Genomic DNA, 18,587 nt, shown 5'->3' on the forward strand with positions numbered 1-18,587 from the left:
CTCTTTACCAGAGTGATGCAGTTCTGGGAGCTCAGGCCGCCTGAAGGAGATGAGAGCCACAGATTTAAAATTTACTTTGCAGCAGAAAAATCTTGTGTAGTTGAACTTTCTAAAGCAAACATCAGGCTGCATTCAATTTCCTGTGACTTCCCCGTCACACAACGATATCAGCATTTTCTGTTCTTTTTTCCCCCCCCAGTTCTGAAATAAATGCAGAGTCAAAAAAGAACAAATGAGAGAGTGATGTCAGCTTGAGTTAATCAGTTCTCTTCCTCTCTGGGCACAGAGCTCAGCGATGCCTGCAGAGAGTGTAAATGTTCCAGACTGCCTCATCACCAGTTCATACTGGTAGCCTGCTTACCAGAGCAGCCACTAAGCTGGCTTGTTTCAACAACATCTGAGAATCTATTTAGTATTTTCTTCATGTGGGATACACGGGGGACGGGTGAAGACTTTTGAAGACATGAAAACTCAAGTCTTTGCGATGATCGTATGTCACTTCATGATAAATTTGGAGCTCTAAAGTTCAGACTCTTATGCACATGTAGCTAAATGATAGCATGTGAGTCAATGTAGCATTATCAAACTAAGTCAAATTACAGTCGGTGTTCTGATCTACACTCTCTGTGGACCATTTGTTTCTTGTCAGAGCGACAGGTTGTTTTTATAACTTCAGTTTCCATCTTTCCATCCTTCCATTCTTTAACTCTTGATCTTTTTTCAGGGTTGTCATGGGAGCTGGGCCCAGTCTCAGCAGTCACCTGCAGAACACCAAGCTAAAAATATTCACACACCCTAATCTGAGTACTGTATTTCACATTCATTTTAGAACAGACTGTCGGAGACAAAAATCAATTCCTCTAAACCAAGCTACTGTATTTCCCACACTGGGGCAGATTTGAAGTCCCTTTGACAATAAAAACAATTTATCTGTATTTGTTTATAAAATTGGCCAAATTAAAGCAAACCACGGACAATCAAATCTACAGTACAGTAATCTACAGTAATCTATTTTTTAATAAATGAAATGAATTGACCTTCAATATATATCTGCCTTATGTAGGTCTATCCATCATGGATGGATGGAAGGAAGTGGGAGGGGGCAAACCCAGCTGTCAATGCTGAGGTTTGGGTGGAGGGCTACATATTCACACCTATGGTCAACTGGTCAGTGTCTGATCAACCCTGATTCCCTACGGAGCATGTCGGAGGGAATCACAGATGAGAACCCATGCACACACTTTTGCCACAAGTTGGCCAAAATTAACGTCATAATGCTACATTTATAGAGTAATTTAATTATCACACTTTAGGGATTGTACAATTTAATTTTTCTTGATTTGAAAATTGGAAATTGTAACAACGTATTCCCTGCATCAAATAAATATATTTATTCAGAATTTAAAATTCCTATTTATGACTCCCCCCTTTTCTGTATTTTTGTTTAAAAACTAGATTTATTTTGTAGCCGTAGGAGTTAGATTATCTACTCCGTATATGTTTGTTGCAATGTGAAGTGTGTCACCATGTCAGACGTTTGGAAATCTGTACCACAAAAAAACAAAAAATTAAACACAAAATATTCCCTTTATTTTTTTTCTACCTTAAGACTACACAGGGTCACTGATGTAGCTCTAAGAGGTATCTACATTTGCATTTTATTTACAGCCAAGGTTGATGTCTCCATATGTACAGAGTCCAAGAGAAGCACTAAAAACACAGTGTTGAGAACAAACCCAAACTCAAAACGATTCCAAAACGTTAGAAAAAAGGTACAGTCTTATAACGCAGCAGTTCTCAGTGCAAAAATTCCACAATGCAATTATCCTTCATTCATATTTTGTTGAGCATACATAGTACTTTTTTTTATTTTGCAGAAATAAAATCTCACTGGACCAGAACCAACAGCAGGAGAGAAGAAAAAGAAAAGAAACTCAACTGCGTTTGTTTCAACATCTGTACAGATTAAGACACGCAGTCATGCTTCCAACACCCTACACACACCAACAGGGCTATACCTGTGTGTTTGAAGAAAAAAACATGGTAAGAAAATTGTGCAGTGGCTTGGCATAGTTCAAAAAAAGTCAAAGTCTTGTTTTTTTTTACATAGAGCAAATGTTGGGAGCTGATGGGAATTCGTAGTCCTTCACCGTCAGGATAGAAACACAAACATATGAAGGTTGTGATGTGGACACGTGAGCTGTTTACATGTTTACGGGAGAACCTTAGACTGTAAATGAGAACTGGTTCACCTGTAGGTCGAACGCATTTCAATCAGAATGAAAGCACATTGGATGTCGACCTGCAGGCAGCCCTTAGGCCAAAGGCAATTTTCTACATTTGATTCCTGCCACAACAAAACGTGAAGCTGTCAGCCTTAAGCAGCCAGAGTGGTAATGTAGTAATGTTGTATATCAATGAAGAGACGGGTTTCTTTTAGGTCTGTGCTAGTACAAAAAGTGGTACGAGTCAAAGTGGACCTTTCATTTCTGCACTTGAGAAAAATCTGATTTGTTATTTTACATCTAAAACTGTAGCGCACGTGACTATTTTGGATGAGTGGGCGAAGTTATGCCAGTTTGACAACCAATAATCAAGGTGAGGATTATTAATCAAAAAAAGCAAGAACTGTATTGGAACTGAATGTAAGAGCGTAGCCCAAAAGTACTCCACTTGTTTCAGAAGTTACATAATTCAGACTGAAAGTTCATAAATACCATAAATACTCAGCTCTTCTCCCTCCATCAGTGAACAGCTTGAATGTCCATTGTCTCCCACCCCCCGGCCCTGACCACTCACTCTAAAACTGGGGGCATCCAACCGGAAGCTTTGCCACATTTCCCCCATGATTTCCAGATGGACAAAGTCTGCTTTAGTTGGGGAGAAAATCAGTCAGAAAATCTTTTAGTGCGTAAAGGGTTAGGATGCAGATCTGGGAAACAGACTCAACGTCAAGCGTGTTTGAATTTTCTTTAGCCAAATTTTGACTCTACCAAATCTGATTTGATAACTGACCCAACTGCAGACAAAATCTATAGAGACTGAGTAGTGGAGTTGAGTGAGTTTGTTGGTTCTATCTCTCACCCATTAAACCTCACCCTCTACAGGAACTTCAAACTCCGACTCTGAACTCACATCAGTTGAACGCCGGCAGCTGTGAGAACTAATGTGAATTGCAGAACACATTGATCACCGGCCCTTCAAATGTGCTCTGCAGCTCTAGGTTCCTCCTGGGGCCAAGTCTGTCTGAGATAGGACTTGCCATCAATCGCAGAACTCCCCACAACCTTTGTCCCTCTAAGTCCAGACCCCGGGGCAGCCCCTCGGCCTGACCCAAAACCTCCATTCATTCACTGAGGATCCAAGGACTTGGAAATTGAGTTTGTACTTTGCTAAAGATGGCAAACTTTAGTTTTTAGGGTTGTCCTGACTTTCACATAGACCTCCAACTTGAATGTTAATGCCAAAACCAGTGGAGCACTCCAGTCTCCCTTTACGACAATGATAGTTTGCTGCTACGTAGTTAGCCACATGTTATAGGGCAACTACAAGGGTTGGGGGTTGGAATGTGGATATAAAGAGAAGAAAAAGCAAAAAGTGTTTGCCTTTGTCACAGATCTTCTTGTCTGTCCTTCCTCGATAAACCATGACCCTTGACCTCACATATTGACCTTGAATTACTTTTAATTGTAGGGTGTGTGAGGACGACAGGTTATGAGTATGTTTGGGAACATTCTCCTTATTTGTAATCCTTGGAAGGTCAACTGTACTTGCATCAGTTCTTCAACGAGATTTCTCCTCATATCTAAACCTGTGTTCAAAATATATGACACAAAGACACCAACGCAGGTCGTCCGACCGTCATGTCAGTTACAGGACGCTAGTATCAGATGAGTTAGAATGTGAAGTAGAGTCGTGGTCTATATTCACATCTTGTGAACAATATTGTTTTGACTTCTGTTCTCGTCCTCCAGACAAAGGTTAATCTGTTACTGTGGTTAGAACGTACACACGTTAGTCATGGAGAACAGGTGGTTTTAGAGAGAAAAAAACAAAACCAAAAAACAACCACTACAAACAATTAACCAACAGATGGAAGAAGTCGGTTCCGAGCCTGGTGATGTGATGAACATCGGTCCCATGACTCCACTGGGTTATTAGTAAAACACCGTTTACATATTTGCAGTGACCGTACTGATGACAGTGTTTAAGGACAGGTTGACCGTTGCTGTTTAAGGTCACTCCAGGATTTATTCGGACGGCTTTAAAAGTGAGGGTTGTGGGGAAAGTCGTTCTAATGAGCTTGGCAGAAATCGCAGTGACAAAAATACCAAAGTGCCCCTACCAGAAGTCCAAGTAAGTAAGTAGTCCATCAACCAGGCCAACTGGCTCTTGTACCTTCGACATTACTGGGCGGAGGTTGCAGTAGAAGCAGCACAGAGTTGCAGCGGTCGGCAGCTGAAAACGCACGGTCAGAAATGAAATATTCTCACTGTTCTGTTGATTTGACAGGACTCTCGTTCACACCTGGTAACTCAGGTAAAACCGACAGTCTGAATGTTGGCCGTCGGACTGGATAACTCAACTTTCCCACCAGCAATTTAGAGAAGTGTCTTCTTTTTTAAAAATCATAGTCGTATCCATTTAGTAAAACCTAAATTTGGAAAAATCTGCACACAGGGCTGAGGAATACTGACTAACTCATCAAGGATCTGGTCTAATAAAAAAAAAACCCACAGTAAGTGATTTAACTAAACCACCTGTCATAGTTTATTCCATGTGATGAAACACCCTTAAGTATTGTACAACAATTAACAATAAAAGGGACAATAGTTCACATTTTTTTTAAATTCACATTTGTTATACTGTTAATTCATATAGCTATTTATAAAAACAAAACTAAAGTCCAAAACCGGTCCTGTAAAATACTTTTTGTTGTTGAACACACACGTTACTTCCACAGTATGTTTGTTAGCTCCTCACTAATGTTGTTGATCGAGTCGTTTGACCACAGTCAAATCAAATGGACAACTTTGTCGGTGTTTCTTTACTTTACTTTTACTCAGATTCAAAAAGAAATCACAAGGAAGAAAAAGAAAAGCGTGACCTCACATCCCTCTGTTGGCTTCACAGCACATCTGAAGCGTGATGAAGCAGTTTTGCTAAGCACTAAGAGCCAGAACCGTACATGAGAATCAGGAGTAGAGAGACATCACAAATGAAGGTGTCTGCACGAGCGTTTTTTTTCTATGAAGGGCTCTGCCGTCGACAGAAATCTCTCATTATTTATGGATGACTGGGGCGATGAGGGCTTCAAGTATAAAACAGACATGATTAAAAGAGAAGGAATCTCCTTGGCTGAGGCGGTGAAAAAAAAAAGGCAGAATGGAGTGGGCTTGTGAATAACAATCTGCAACTCTGGCACCAGAGCGAAACTGTGAACTTAATGCGTTACCAGAACTCCTTTAGGATTCCTTTGAACAGAATCACCAACAGGGATGAGGAGATGACGTCACAGAGAAGAGTCAAAGACATTGCGAGTTTCCGTCCTCTAGCAGCCGCACTTGAAGGGCAAAGACTGTTAAAGAATTGTCCGAAGGAGAAGGGCACTCTTCCATGAATACGGTGCAACTGACTGCAACCGTATTTCTTTTTTTTTTTTTTTTAAAGTATATTAAAACAACGCGAAAGTCAAACACAGTCAAAAGAAAACAAAGTGGTCATGTACACAACTGTCTTTGGCAAGAAGTCCCATGTCCTACATGTGAGTCTGTGGTTCCAGAGCCTCATGTTCATGTCACCTTCGGCCCATTTCGCTCTGTCTCATAAAATGAATGTTGTTGACACTGTCCGCCAGCTCAGGGTACTGGTCAACAGAAACCACGTAGTATCCATCATAGCCCTGGACCTTCCCCGATCCCAGGAGCTGCTGTTTCTCTCCTTCAGTCCAGGTCCGAGATCCCTCCTCTCCGTCCCTCAGTCTCTGCCGCTCTCGAGCCCAAGCCTGGGCCACGGCGCGCTGCCGGGCCAGCTCCAGAACACGCGCTTTCTCTTCGTCCACGCTGCTGCCGTAACGCGTATTCAGGCACAGGGCGCCGTACTGCAGCTGGATGTCAGTGATGCGCCTAGTCCTGCCATTCACAACTGTGTTGATTTGAGACACGGTCACATTCACGCCGGTCTCCAGCGTGCGGCGGCCCACCGTCATCCCAATGAGCGACAGGTCACCCTCCACCGAGCCCAGCTTCACGAAGTAGTGGGTATCTATCCCCGTGATGGTGAAGTGGAGGTTCTCCAGGTAGAACGCATCGTTCAGAACCGCCGCCATGCGTCGCCCGTCCTCATTGGCCAAACTGATGATGTCAGTGGTGATGCGACCCTCGCGGATGGAGAATTTCACGCCCTTCCCAAAGATGGAGCCACCAGAGGCGAAGACTTTCTTGCCCTCTGACTGAAGACACCCTGCACTCTTGGCTCTGTAGATTTGTCCAAAACGCTCCAGCTTCACGAAGGACTTCAACTGGCGCTGAACCTCACACTGAACGCCCAGCAGAGACTGCAACACACAAAGACGAGAGAGTTAAGACTCACACTGTCACATATCACTTAACTTTGTTCCCCGAGAAGGAAAATCAATTTACACAATTGAATGTTAGCGCTCGCGCCGTCTCTCAAATATTCATCTCTAATTACTTCTCACCTGAGATTATAGAATTCCCTTCTCTCACTGGTACAGAGCAGAGAAGAACATCACACTGCTTCATTAGCACCTCAAACATTCAATTCAGCTGCGCACTGAGCTGCTGTCTGTATAAATGGAATTAGCTTTGTGTTATTGTCCATTCTTCTTCTTCTGACGTTCATCTACATCTGATCTTGCTCTAACTTTTCTGTGTTTCTGGCTCTTTTTTCCCCCCAACCTTCAGTGACTTATTCTGTGATGATCAAACACTTCTGCTCTATATGGCACACTTCGCAGATGTGTGTTTGTGTGTCTGTGTGTGTGTGTGTGTGCTTTAGGAACTCAGCTGGCCATTTTCCAGAAATGTAATTAAATTTCGCAGAACTTTATTATATATTTTTCCAGAGGGTTGAAAACCTGGACCATGATATTTTCAAGGGCAACAGTGAAACAGTGAGTCGAACTGCTGGGTTTTCTTTGACTGGTGTGGACTGTAGACGTGTTTTTGTAAAAGAAAACCTTTAAATTGTTTAAGATTTTTTTATTTCTTCATGTCAAATACAAAAACTTGGCCTGAATCAGGTTTAATTCCAAAAATTTTAAAAACAAAACAAAACTGCAGCAATAATACAAAGTAGGAAAAAAGGTTCTACTTCTCTCTAATAATTTTGAATACTAGTTTTTTTTATAAAAAATAAAGCTTTTTTTCTTTTAACAAATCCTTTATTTAAAGCTGCATTTTCTATTTAGTAATAACAAGCATTTATAATTCCCTCTTTGTAGAATTCTACAAGATGTAATTTTGCACCAGGAAAACAACTGCTCCTCGTGTGTTCTTGTTTAAATGTTCTTTCAACTTTGAGAATAAAAAAAAAAAAAATCTGATAAATCTTAATCAAAATCCTGATCCTGCTGCAGAGCTTTGATAATTTTTGCAGATTCCAAACTCATGTTTAATTAAAGAGTTTTCAGACTTCAAAATTGTTTGTTACCCAAGTTCAGTTAAAGCTCCTGAGACTTTTATGTTTTAGATGTAAACATTTGATGTAAACACAAAACTGGGTTTCCACAGAGGTTTTTCTTAATTTAGGGTAAAATCCAGGTTTCTAGGGTTTATATTCCAGTTATATAAAGAGCTTCATATTGGTCTCTGTGATGTCCTGACAACTATAGACAGACAAACGTCATGAAGATACCGAGTAAAGACAACAGGTGGCGTAGGAATTCGCCTACTGAATCATTATGTAAAAACAAAACAATAAAGCGGTGGCTGTGCGTTTGTTTCTCAGCCATTATTAGCTACAGACAACGAGACCGTGAAGGTTTCAAACTGTGAACGTCAATGTGAGGGCAGAGGTGTTCTTCAGCCAACACAGCTCTCACTGATCATCTATGACAGGCGTGATATTTATAAAAGGATGGAATTAGTTACTCCTGACAGCCCGGCTGAACAGAACATGAAACAGTAGTCTGGGAGTAACTGGGCTACAGTGTGTACTTCATCCAGGCGCGTTTTTAAAACCTCTCTATACGTACAGATTAGGAGCAGAAAATAGCACCGGTGCGGGGAGTTTAACAGGAAAAAGTTGTTGTTGACTAAATGAATAACGTCTCCATCTCTGCCTGTTCACCACGGAGCAGATTTAGCTCCAATGACATCCTTCAGGCTCCAGCTGTTACAATGGAGCTGCAGGAACAAACAGCAGTCTGAAGGTGAGACAGATCATAGCGTTGGTGCGTTTGAAGACTGAATAATTAATATTCTGTGTCTGACATATTTTTAGAGCCGCACATCTTTTTATTATTTCTTGTTAGAGCAGCAGACATTGAAAGGGAGCCGTGTTGCATTGACGTGTGTGGCTGAGCACAGCCTCCTTTCAGCATGGCGTGTGGCCGATCGATAACACTCTGCCCGTTTCTTCTGCGGCCATCGCCTATATGATACTTTACATTAGCCCAACGCTACTGCTGCGTATCTCCCCACTGCTGTTTTCTGCAGAATATGCAGGATTTCACAAATTTTCCGACTTTACAAAAACAATTTGAAGGAACTTTGGTGAGTGGAAACAATAGCCCAGGCTAACGCTGTGTCTCGCCTCATGTTAAAGGAAAAGTAGCGTACACTCTTGTTGGTTTTTCCTCCTGTTATCACATGCTGTGTATAAATAATGGATGTAATCTATTGTTCTGGAAGGTAAAGCCAAAGCAGAATTGCCTGTCAGCTGATTTTTCTCTCAGTTAAAATGGCTGCAAAAAAAAAACATGAGCAGTGCCAACATTTTTGGACATGGGTTTGGTGTGTTTGACTCTACCTCCATTCCTTCTCCCTCTAAGCTACGATAACGAACCTCCGTGAGGGACTAAAATCAAAGCCGCTGTGACCACAAGTGACCCATCAGTTTTGGTGACATGAGCGACAGCCTTTTACTCTGCTGACATTGACGTCCTATTGAACAAAATACATCTTTGTCTTGGTTGCTTAGCGATGTCACAGACATGACAGCCAACTCGACGTGGACAGTAGAGCTGAAGCTTTTAATGTTTCCACTAGAGACTTGTGATTGATCCAAACGTTCACATTCATCTTTGACCATTTAATCCATTGACTCTCACATTCATATCAAGACTGTCTAATTAACCTAATCTCTTTGTTTGTGATGTGAACCCCCTGCTGGAGAGCGAGTTGAATGACAGCATCACACCTTGAAAGGACATCGTTTTTTATACTTCTTTATAATCCATCTTAACTGAGGATGTTCTTGGGGAATCTAGATGGATTTTGTTGTCAAATTAAGGTCGACCAGCAGAGAAACAGAAGTCTGAACATACTTAAGAAAGAAAAATTGAACTTTTTTTCATTGTCAAAAATGAGAAGCCCTTGGACGTGCATGTAACACGGTCACGTCCAAAGTACGTGTGACAGTTTCTCCTTCTGTGCCTCTAATAGAAAGTGGCTGCAGGCTGTGGCACTGGGTGGAGTGGGATCTGTTGTGATGAGCCTATCTGCCCAATGTGACACCGCATCAGACCCTGCATGAAGGAGAAACATATGACAGGGAGGAGGGCAGCTGTGATGTCAGGCCTCCTCCAGAGCCACGGCCTGGGGGGACACTTCACACCATGCCACTCCATGTTTGTTTACCGTGCCAACAGTGTGACCCGGTCAGCCTTCCCTGAGGCATCAGGAGGAAAAGAGGGCAATGTCTTCCACTTTAGTGAAACAGCCTCTGGAGACTCTTCCAGAGAGGCATCATTCACATAGCATGAGGTGCAATCAGCCTGCAGCACAAAGCCAGGATGGGACGTCAAGTCTCAAGTGCAGCATAAACCTCATCTGTCCAGACTCCGGGTGCAGATTGAGCACCGTGCTAACACAGGGTTTAGATGATCAGAGGAGAACTACTCATCTTTATAAAATAAGTAAGTTGGCAAATATACAGGAGATATCACACACTGTGTTCAGGCTTTTTATTCTCCAAAGAATCATATATTTAATTAGGCTGATCTGGCCATCAGTACAGTGGATCAAGACAGCATTAAGTAGATTTTCTGACGAAAGAAGTGCAAGTTAAGAATATCCCGCCTTGGCTCTACCAGGGGTGAGACCTAATTATCTCAATCTTCTGTTGGGTTGCTTTTACTCTGCGTACTTCAGAGACGTGGGGAGAACAGATCTCTAACAAAAACAACAGCCTATTTAAATCTAGGCTAACTTGGCTATTTAAAGCCTCCATTACAGGATTGTTTTTTTGGACAGTGTATATCACAGTCTGCCTCAGGTTTTCCTAAACAGAAACTTTGGAGAGTGAGTTTCACCAGCGAGGTTTGTTTCACCAACTTAATAATTTTAATGGCGTGTATGGACAAATTGGATCTAAAGAAATCATTAAGAAAACACAAGTCATAGCAGTTGGAATAGTGTACAAGGAACATTACATGCAAAAAGTCCAAACTACCTTTAAAAATCAAGGTTTTTCTAATTTTTAATACTGCACCATCATGCAGTATCATGTCTCAAATATTCAAAATAGAAATTGTTGGGATAGCTCTGGAACGAATTTGATATTTCCTGTCTGCTTTTGCTTCTTTGTAGATTGGTACAAGCAGCTTGCTTACACTCTGTCCCAGCAGGCTTCGACAGTTATCCTCCGAAAGCTTCTGGGCAAAGTGAGGACATCACTAGAATTTCTAGTAGTCTTTCTAATATTACATATACAATATAATATGTCCTTACAATATACAATACAATATAGCTTCTGGTTTGTTTTTGTTTTTTTGGGGTGGGGGCGCTTATTATGGTAGACTAACCAGAGGTCGAGTATTATTTTTTTTTATCATTTAAACTTTTAACCTGTGAGAATAATATTAATGTAATTTATGGCACATCCCGACTAAGGTGCCGCAGCAGCCAGAGTGTCACTCGACATGAGTCTGACCTCCTGATGTGGGGCATTTGCTCATCACTCTGTAACAAAATCCTATACAGCACACTGGCCTCTTGAATAATTCAGACGAGTTGAGGGTAACTTTAAAAGGGCTGATAAACGCAGGAATCAGGGCATGTCTACTACTCCTCAGACCTTGGCTGGCGGTGTAAGAGTGAGATGAAATCAATGGCCAGCGGTGGTGGGAATCAAGAGTGAATTTCCCTAATGGCAGGACAATTACAAGAGCTGTTTAGTCTGACCCCATTCCCCTAGATGAGGACTTGGGGCAGGGTCTTGGCCCCGTTGGTTGTGTTTTGCCCTGATAGCTTGCACTTCCTTCGGGAGCCTCGATACATGAAGCATGTCTACTGGCTAATCATATTGGAGGGGGAGAGGGAAGGAGCGGGAGGTGGTAGTGGGAAGGTGATCTTTGAAAAAAGTGACAAGTGGACAAGGTGACAGGTGTTTTACCTTTGTGCTGTCCCACTCCTGTGACTTGATCTGTGTGGTGACTAACTCGTAGGACGGCTCCATGGCCACCGTGTTTGGTTTACGATAGCCGGGGATCACATTGTACAACTGGAAGCCAAAGGTGATCAACCAACTGTTGACATCTGTAGAAAAAATGATTAAAAAACAAAAACAACATTATGATCATCTCAACCAGAGGTTCAATTGTACAAAGGAAATGTTTATTTACACGTCTTTATTGTGTGAAAAATTCCCATAAAAAAAAAAAACTCTACAAAAAGCTACCGTAATTTTTTTTATCTTGCACACCCCCTAATGGCAACTCATCCACCCCTGGGGTGAATTGTAATAATCAAATACACAATGTATACTGACTATGTGGATAAGTGAATAGTATACAATTATATTATTATATATTAATTCTTCCTGTTTTTTTTAATGTGGATTATTATGATCTGATGACAATTATGTTGTTTTGCTATTATTCCACATTTTACTCTCCTGTTTGGATCTGTATATGTTGACAAATATATACATACATATATATGACAAACATTATATCATATTTTTTTTTCTTTATGTTTCTTTACAGAAAAAAACTTCCCAATTTTTGTCCCCATTTGGAAAAAAAAGAAGTTGAAAATTATCTTTCACTCACTTGTTTACAGTAACTAAAATATCTATGAAAGTCCAGAGCTAAGTTTTCATTAGTTTAATTTCACCAGTAGAGATCTTGAAGTCAAGCGCTTCCCTCAGTGATATACTGCTCAGTGGGGGCACACACTTGATTTGTTTGTGAAAGTGGACGAGCTGTAATAAACACTCGAGACAGTGGCACTGATTCATGTCCACTCCTGCAGATGCCACACTAATGACACGCAGCTGGGGCCCTGGAAATGCCGAGTGAACTCCCTGAGTGTCTGCTAAGACATAATTATAATTATAAACCGTAATTTGATGTAATTTCAAAGTGGCGCAATTTCCAATGGGGCATAATTCTCAGACTCAGCAGGTTCTTGTGAAATAATTTCATTTCTCTAATAAGATACCAGAAAGTAGGAGAGTGACTTATGTGGGATCCGTTTCATTTCTGAAAGTGGTTTATTTGATAACCAGATAATCAGTGGTGTGTGAAGGTGCAGCTGTCATTTCTAATGAAACCGTCCTTCAATCTTGAACTCCAAAAAAAAAAAAAAAAGGATGCAGACTCAAACAGAGCTGCTTATTCTGGAAGATTTGTTTCTTGGTCCCTCTCGGTGTGTTGCTACAGGCAACTAAATCACACTGGCGACAATTAAAGGGGTCAAGTTTGCTCAGCCACCCTGCACACCTGACACCAGCATTTTTAATTAGGAATTTGTTTAAGGACAATAAAAGGACAATAGTAATTTAAAGGAAGGAAAGAAAATGTCAGGGCCATCAATCACAGCTGAGTCTGTGCCACGACGGTACACCTAAGAGTCCGTTTAGCATTTTAATGGCAGCCTTTAATGTTGGACCATGACGCTGTACGCCTTTCCAGGAGACTGACGGCTAAATGGTTTTGCTGATCAGTCAGCTAGACCGTACCTAAAGGTGGATGTGGATATTTTTCCCGGCAGTAGATGAGTGAATAAAGGAAAGCTGCAGGTAAAAATGTTTAAAGCGACAGCCAGCAAAAGCTTTGAGTGAAAATAAAGGCCGGACCAGTTGGAGGCTCTTTAGTTAAACTACCGTAAGCAGTTAGTGAGAATCTTTCACAATAACATTTAACTTGCAGCCAAAAAATGTGAAATGACTGGTCCGAGCCGGTGTTTCTATGGATCTATTGTTCTTTTCTCCTCCTGTGGGGCACTTTCACTGCCATCTACTGCGACACAGAAGGGCCACGTGTTGGTTCTGAGAAAAGAACCTTGTGTGAAACAGCATTGTTCCCTTAAATACCCTTCAGTAGATTTACCTCTCTTCACAGACGTGGGCACCACATGACCGAATATTTTTTTGGGAGTGTGACTGAACTTGTTGACTGTCTGAGTAAATGCAGGTGTCTGGGCTGTAGCAGTACAGAAGGCCTATCCAAAATCTGGTCCAAATGGCATTTGGATACATTTTGTGAGGCCCCCAAACCTACCATTATGCTAATATGTACCATTTTTATTAGGCCTGTGAATTTCATTATTGTTGACTAATTACAGACAAGAGTTCACAAGTATATACACTGATTGTAATTAATAATCACAAATATGGCTTAATGTGTTTCAAGTTGATGATTTGGAAGACTGTCTGAGTACTCCAACTTTTCTTTCATACTGTAGCTGTTCTACAGAAAAATGTTGCCTTTGAATAAAAAATATAACACACACTGAGTGAGGGCTTGAAACTCGGCCTTGACAAGTTCCCTGCTTGTTATATTGCAGGAAATGTCAGTTATGATTTAAGGATTTTTTTTTGTAAAGTGACTAATATATATATATATATATATATATATATATATATATATATATATATATATATATATTCACTCATGACTTGGAGTTGCCAAAAACCTAACCCTAACTCTGACTCACTCAAAGCTCATCTGTGAAAAGACGCTGGTAAACATACCTGTCATGTAGCACTTTATCTCCTCACTGTTACTCAGAGGATTGTTGTTCTTGAACATGTACAAGTTGAAGGGAACAATGTGGTTGCTGTTGAGACGCTTCCAGACGTCATGGTTTGGCGTTGTCCAGCGGCCGGCGAGGACATCGTAGTCCCTTCTCCCCATGTGCACCAGCCTAGTGAGAGGCTCGTACAGTCCTCCTTGGTAGCCTATAATGAGCTGTAGGCTGGGGTTGGTGTCGAGGTACACTTCTCCAAACGCAGTATGAAGAATCTGTTTGATCATAATGCCGGAGCCACTGAACACAGCCAGTGGGGTGCCGATGTTATCACAGGCCACATAAAACTCATCCCCGCTGCTTAGCTCCATGGCGAAGAGGTGTCCCTGGAGGTCGTAGTACAGTGAAGTGATCTCAGAGCTGGAGTGATTGTACATATGTGTGACTCGAGTGGGGTTGGACAAATCGGCATAGAAGAACTGCAGGTGGTGGCCTATGCTGTTTCTGCTCGACACCCTCCTACCCAGGCCGTCGTACCGATATTTGATGATCCAGCCGCTCACTTTATTGGACACTTTGATCAGCAGACCAGCCGAGTTGTACTCAAAGTATTCGTTTCCCCGCTGCTTGAGGAAGCCATCCTCATCCATCCTATACTGGGCGTCGCCCAAGCGGGTTATGCGATCTCTGATGTCATAGCGTAGAGGTGTAAGGCGTGCACTGTTTCCAGGGCTCAGGAGGTGCAGGTTACCATTCAGGTCATAGCTGTACCTCCACAGAGGCTTGTCGTTGATGGACACAACCTGAAGTTGACCATCTGCATCGTACTCATAGGTGTAGCGCGTGGTGTTGGCGTAAGGTCCAACCTTTAGCTCCTTGGTGACGACTCGGCCCATGTTGTCGTACTGCACCATCATCCAGTACATCAGCGAGCGGAAAATCTCATATTGTACCTCCTTCACTCGGCCGTAAGCATCAAAATGTTTGGTGTGGGTCATCACTGCCGTGGTGATGATTTGATTGATGTCGTAATAGATGACCCCAAATTTGCCAAACTGCTCCGTTTTACCCGATACATCATCGTAACGGTACAAGTCAATGGGCAGCGGCGTTTCGTTGATGACAGCTTGCATGCTGGTGACCCGGAAACTGTTGTCATAGACGTAGTCAAACCGAGCATTGACCATGCCTTCTTCACTAAAGCGGAAAATCTGCCGGTCGATCAGTGGGCCAATCTGACGGTAGCGGATGGTGCAGGTGAAGCCCTCACTCTGCAGGTTGACTGTCTTCAGCTCTTCAGCATTGCTGCCACCTCGTCGTAGGAGAAACCGATGCGCGTGGTGTCGTAGAGAATCTCCAGCAGTTTGGACAGCTTTCCATATTTATAGATGACCCTGCGGCCGGTGCCCAGGTAGATGGTCTGCAGTAACTGACCATCCTCACTGTAGTCCTGAAGCACTGAAGCGTTTCCCTCAGGGGGGCGGTAAGTGTTTCTGTAGTAGCCAATGGAGCGGGAGGTTTCCAGCGTCTGCCGAGCTACATTGGGCATTGTCACAGCGGCCAGACGGTCATTTTTATCAAACTCAAAGATATACTGCCTCTGGCTGTAGAGCAGGAGAACCATGGACTGTAAGCACAAGAGGAATACAATACTTTATTAGCCGCTTTAATACAGTTAAGAAGTCTTTCAGTAACTAAGTAACATAAAAAACGTGTTGTTTCAGTTCTAGGTTACTGACTGATGGAGCCACTCAATGTAGGACATCCATTAATCTGTTGTTTTTTTTCACACTAATTAAAATATAAACACAAAACCACACCCATTCTCACTCAATGGACCTATATTTTTTTCCAGTTATCCCCAAAAGGCCTGTTTTTTCTGAGGAAGCCCTGAGAAAACGGGGAGAAAGAAAGAGTTCCATCAAGTTACTGTTTAAACTCCTATGACTTAAATTTAATGTGAAAAAAAAAATCCCCAAACAATAACAAATAATCATCTAAAGTAATTGTTTGATTTGATTCTGAGATTGCCATTTCAGCTAACACACACAATGTTCCTGCAGCAGGCCCAGACGACTGGGTCTGGGTAGGTTTTGTTGGCCTATAAACAAGCCTATTGGAGAGACAATTAAAGCACTGGAAAAAAGAAATATATAAAATAACTACAATATTTAAGGTAATATTAACACATTTTAAAGAGATCTCCTGCTAACACCAAAAAATATATATTAAAAATGACCAGTAGAGAACATGTCGTACCTTCTCCAGGTATGTGTAGCTCCAAGATTTACCATCTGCAAATATCTGGGAGGTGATTCTCCCATTCTGGTCGTATTCCATACGCACAGACATGGTTCCTCTCTGGATGCCTGCTACATGACCACCAGGGGAGTAAGTGACATTGACTCCATTCAGGCGACTGCTCGGTGCCCACAGGGTAGGCCGTCCAGCGTAATCGTAGTGGATCCGCAACGTAAACTTCCTGTGGTCGTCGTAAACTTTTTCTGTTCTCGTAATTCGATCAAAGTCCAACGACAGCAAGTTTCTGTTATGAACCTACAGGAGAAGAAAGGAAAAAAAAAGATTTACAGCCAATTAGTGTTGATTTCAGCAGCTCTGGCAAGAGTGAATAAACACCTTTGGAAGGCTGAAAGAGCTGAGAGGGAGAGATAGAGCGGAAAAGGTGCACATTTCTTCCGAGGTGGGACCTTATTAGGAGAACCTTAATCACTGAATGATTGTTTTTTTAATTCCCTTTCTTTTTGGATCTTTTAATAATTACAGCAGAAGAGCTGTATCTCTAAACTCCAGGAACCACTGAAGTGATAAAATTATAGGAATTAGCATATTTCATTGTTTGTGTTCAAATTTAGCAGCATTAGACAGAGTGGATCTGCTCAGGCATGAAACATTACACCCACATCGATCATTCAGTTCATCCTCAGTGCTGAGTGAAAAGAATTACCAAGCCGAGATAAATCTCATTTCATTTAGCCAATTCCGTAAAGTGTAAAAATAAAAATAAAAAATCAATTTCTCCCGAGTGTGATTGTCTTAGCGACACTAAACACCGTTTTTGCCCCTTTGAATTATCAAGGCTGAAAACACCGACCCCTGGGTTTACTGTGACCAGAGGAGAGCAGCGCTCTGAACGGTGTAATGACTACAGCCGTGTCAGCACACACCTGAAACCACTGCCTTGTTTATTTAGGTGACAGCTTCTAGGTTGCAGTCCAAACAATCCACCACCAGCCCACCATTGATTTTCTTTCCCAGTCAGCAGCAGTCAGTGAGGCACTTCAATGATCTGAAGTGACCTTGACCTTACGGTGCAGGTCAAAGAAAATCTCCATACAAACAATTACTTTAGATTCCATCTGGTACATTTGGGGAAATTAGGTTAAAAGCTCTGCTCTGCGACGACAAAATGCAATTGTTATATCGGACCCACCCATCATTCATTCAATTACAGCACTGGTCTGCTAAACCAGAAGTATTTGTTTTGCGTTTTTGTCCAAGGGCCAAGAAAAGAGGGAGAAGACATTTACAAGAAATCAACACAAACCAGTGTTCCACAAACCGATGCTCTGGTAAAACACCAAAAACCAAAAGAAGGCAACTCAGCTGAAGTAAATTGCCAAAGTTATTGTATCATCTAAGATGGCTACCAATAACAATTTCTCATTGAGGAGTGAAAGTGTAATTTTCTCATCTGTGACAGGACGATTAAACCAGAGGCAATTAAGGCCATTTAATTGAGAAGATTACCTTTGAATAAAGCAACAAATTAACGAGAGAAACAATTTGAGAACAGCAGCCAGAAATCTGACCGGGTTCCTGTAGGCAAGAAACAAATGGGCCACACCATCCAAAAGGTTTCAATAACTCTTTCCATAGTTGTGCATTTCTCCTTTTTCCAATACAGTACTTACAATGGAAAAGTAGCTTGTCTGTCGTTTTACACCAGGCTGCTTTCATCTGCTGTCTAATAACAATCACCCTTTAATAACACCAGCTATGATTGTTACAATTGAGCAATTAAAGAAAACAAGACGTCTTTTGTTTCACTACAGCCTGTTATTTACCACTCAGTCAAACAATTTCTTCTTTGTTTTTAAACCCTGATATTTAATATTATAAATGTAATTTACTACCTCACATTTTGATTAGATTTGTAAACTAAGATAAACAGGTTTTTGATGATACTGACTGATGAACATTTCATCAGAGAAGAAAATTTTAGATGAATTTCTTGTTTTTTCATTCAGGGATTCAGGGATTCATTTAATATTATTGGTCAACGTAAATGTTCTAAACCCAGGTGATTATGTCAGTTTCTTGAGTTCATTGTATGATTTTTGGATACGGTCTAGGGGTCGACAAGTACAATACTGATTCATCTAATATTATTGGTCAACGTACATGTTC

General features: G+C 41.6%; 1 protein-coding gene across 1 annotated transcript in view; it reads right to left on the reverse strand.

Moving 5' to 3' along the window:
- Nucleotides 1–1,588: 1,588 nt before the first annotated feature.
- Nucleotides 1,589–18,587, reverse strand: part of tenm4 (teneurin transmembrane protein 4) — a 179,676-nt gene continuing 162,677 nt past the window's right edge. Inside the window, 5 exon segments of the mRNA XM_025054911.1 lie at nt 1,589–6,556; nt 11,581–11,723; nt 14,164–15,451; nt 15,454–15,786; nt 16,419–16,715. Coding sequence (XP_024910679.1) covers nt 5,798–6,556; nt 11,581–11,723; nt 14,164–15,451; nt 15,454–15,786; nt 16,419–16,715 — 2,820 coding nt within the window. The 3' untranslated portion in view covers nt 1,589–5,797.

The sequence above is a fragment of the Cynoglossus semilaevis genome, chromosome 4, assembly GCF_000523025.1.
Source record: "Cynoglossus semilaevis isolate Cse_v1.0 chromosome 4, Cse_v1.0, whole genome shotgun sequence".
Classification (NCBI taxonomy): domain Eukaryota; kingdom Metazoa; phylum Chordata; class Actinopteri; order Pleuronectiformes; family Cynoglossidae; genus Cynoglossus; species Cynoglossus semilaevis.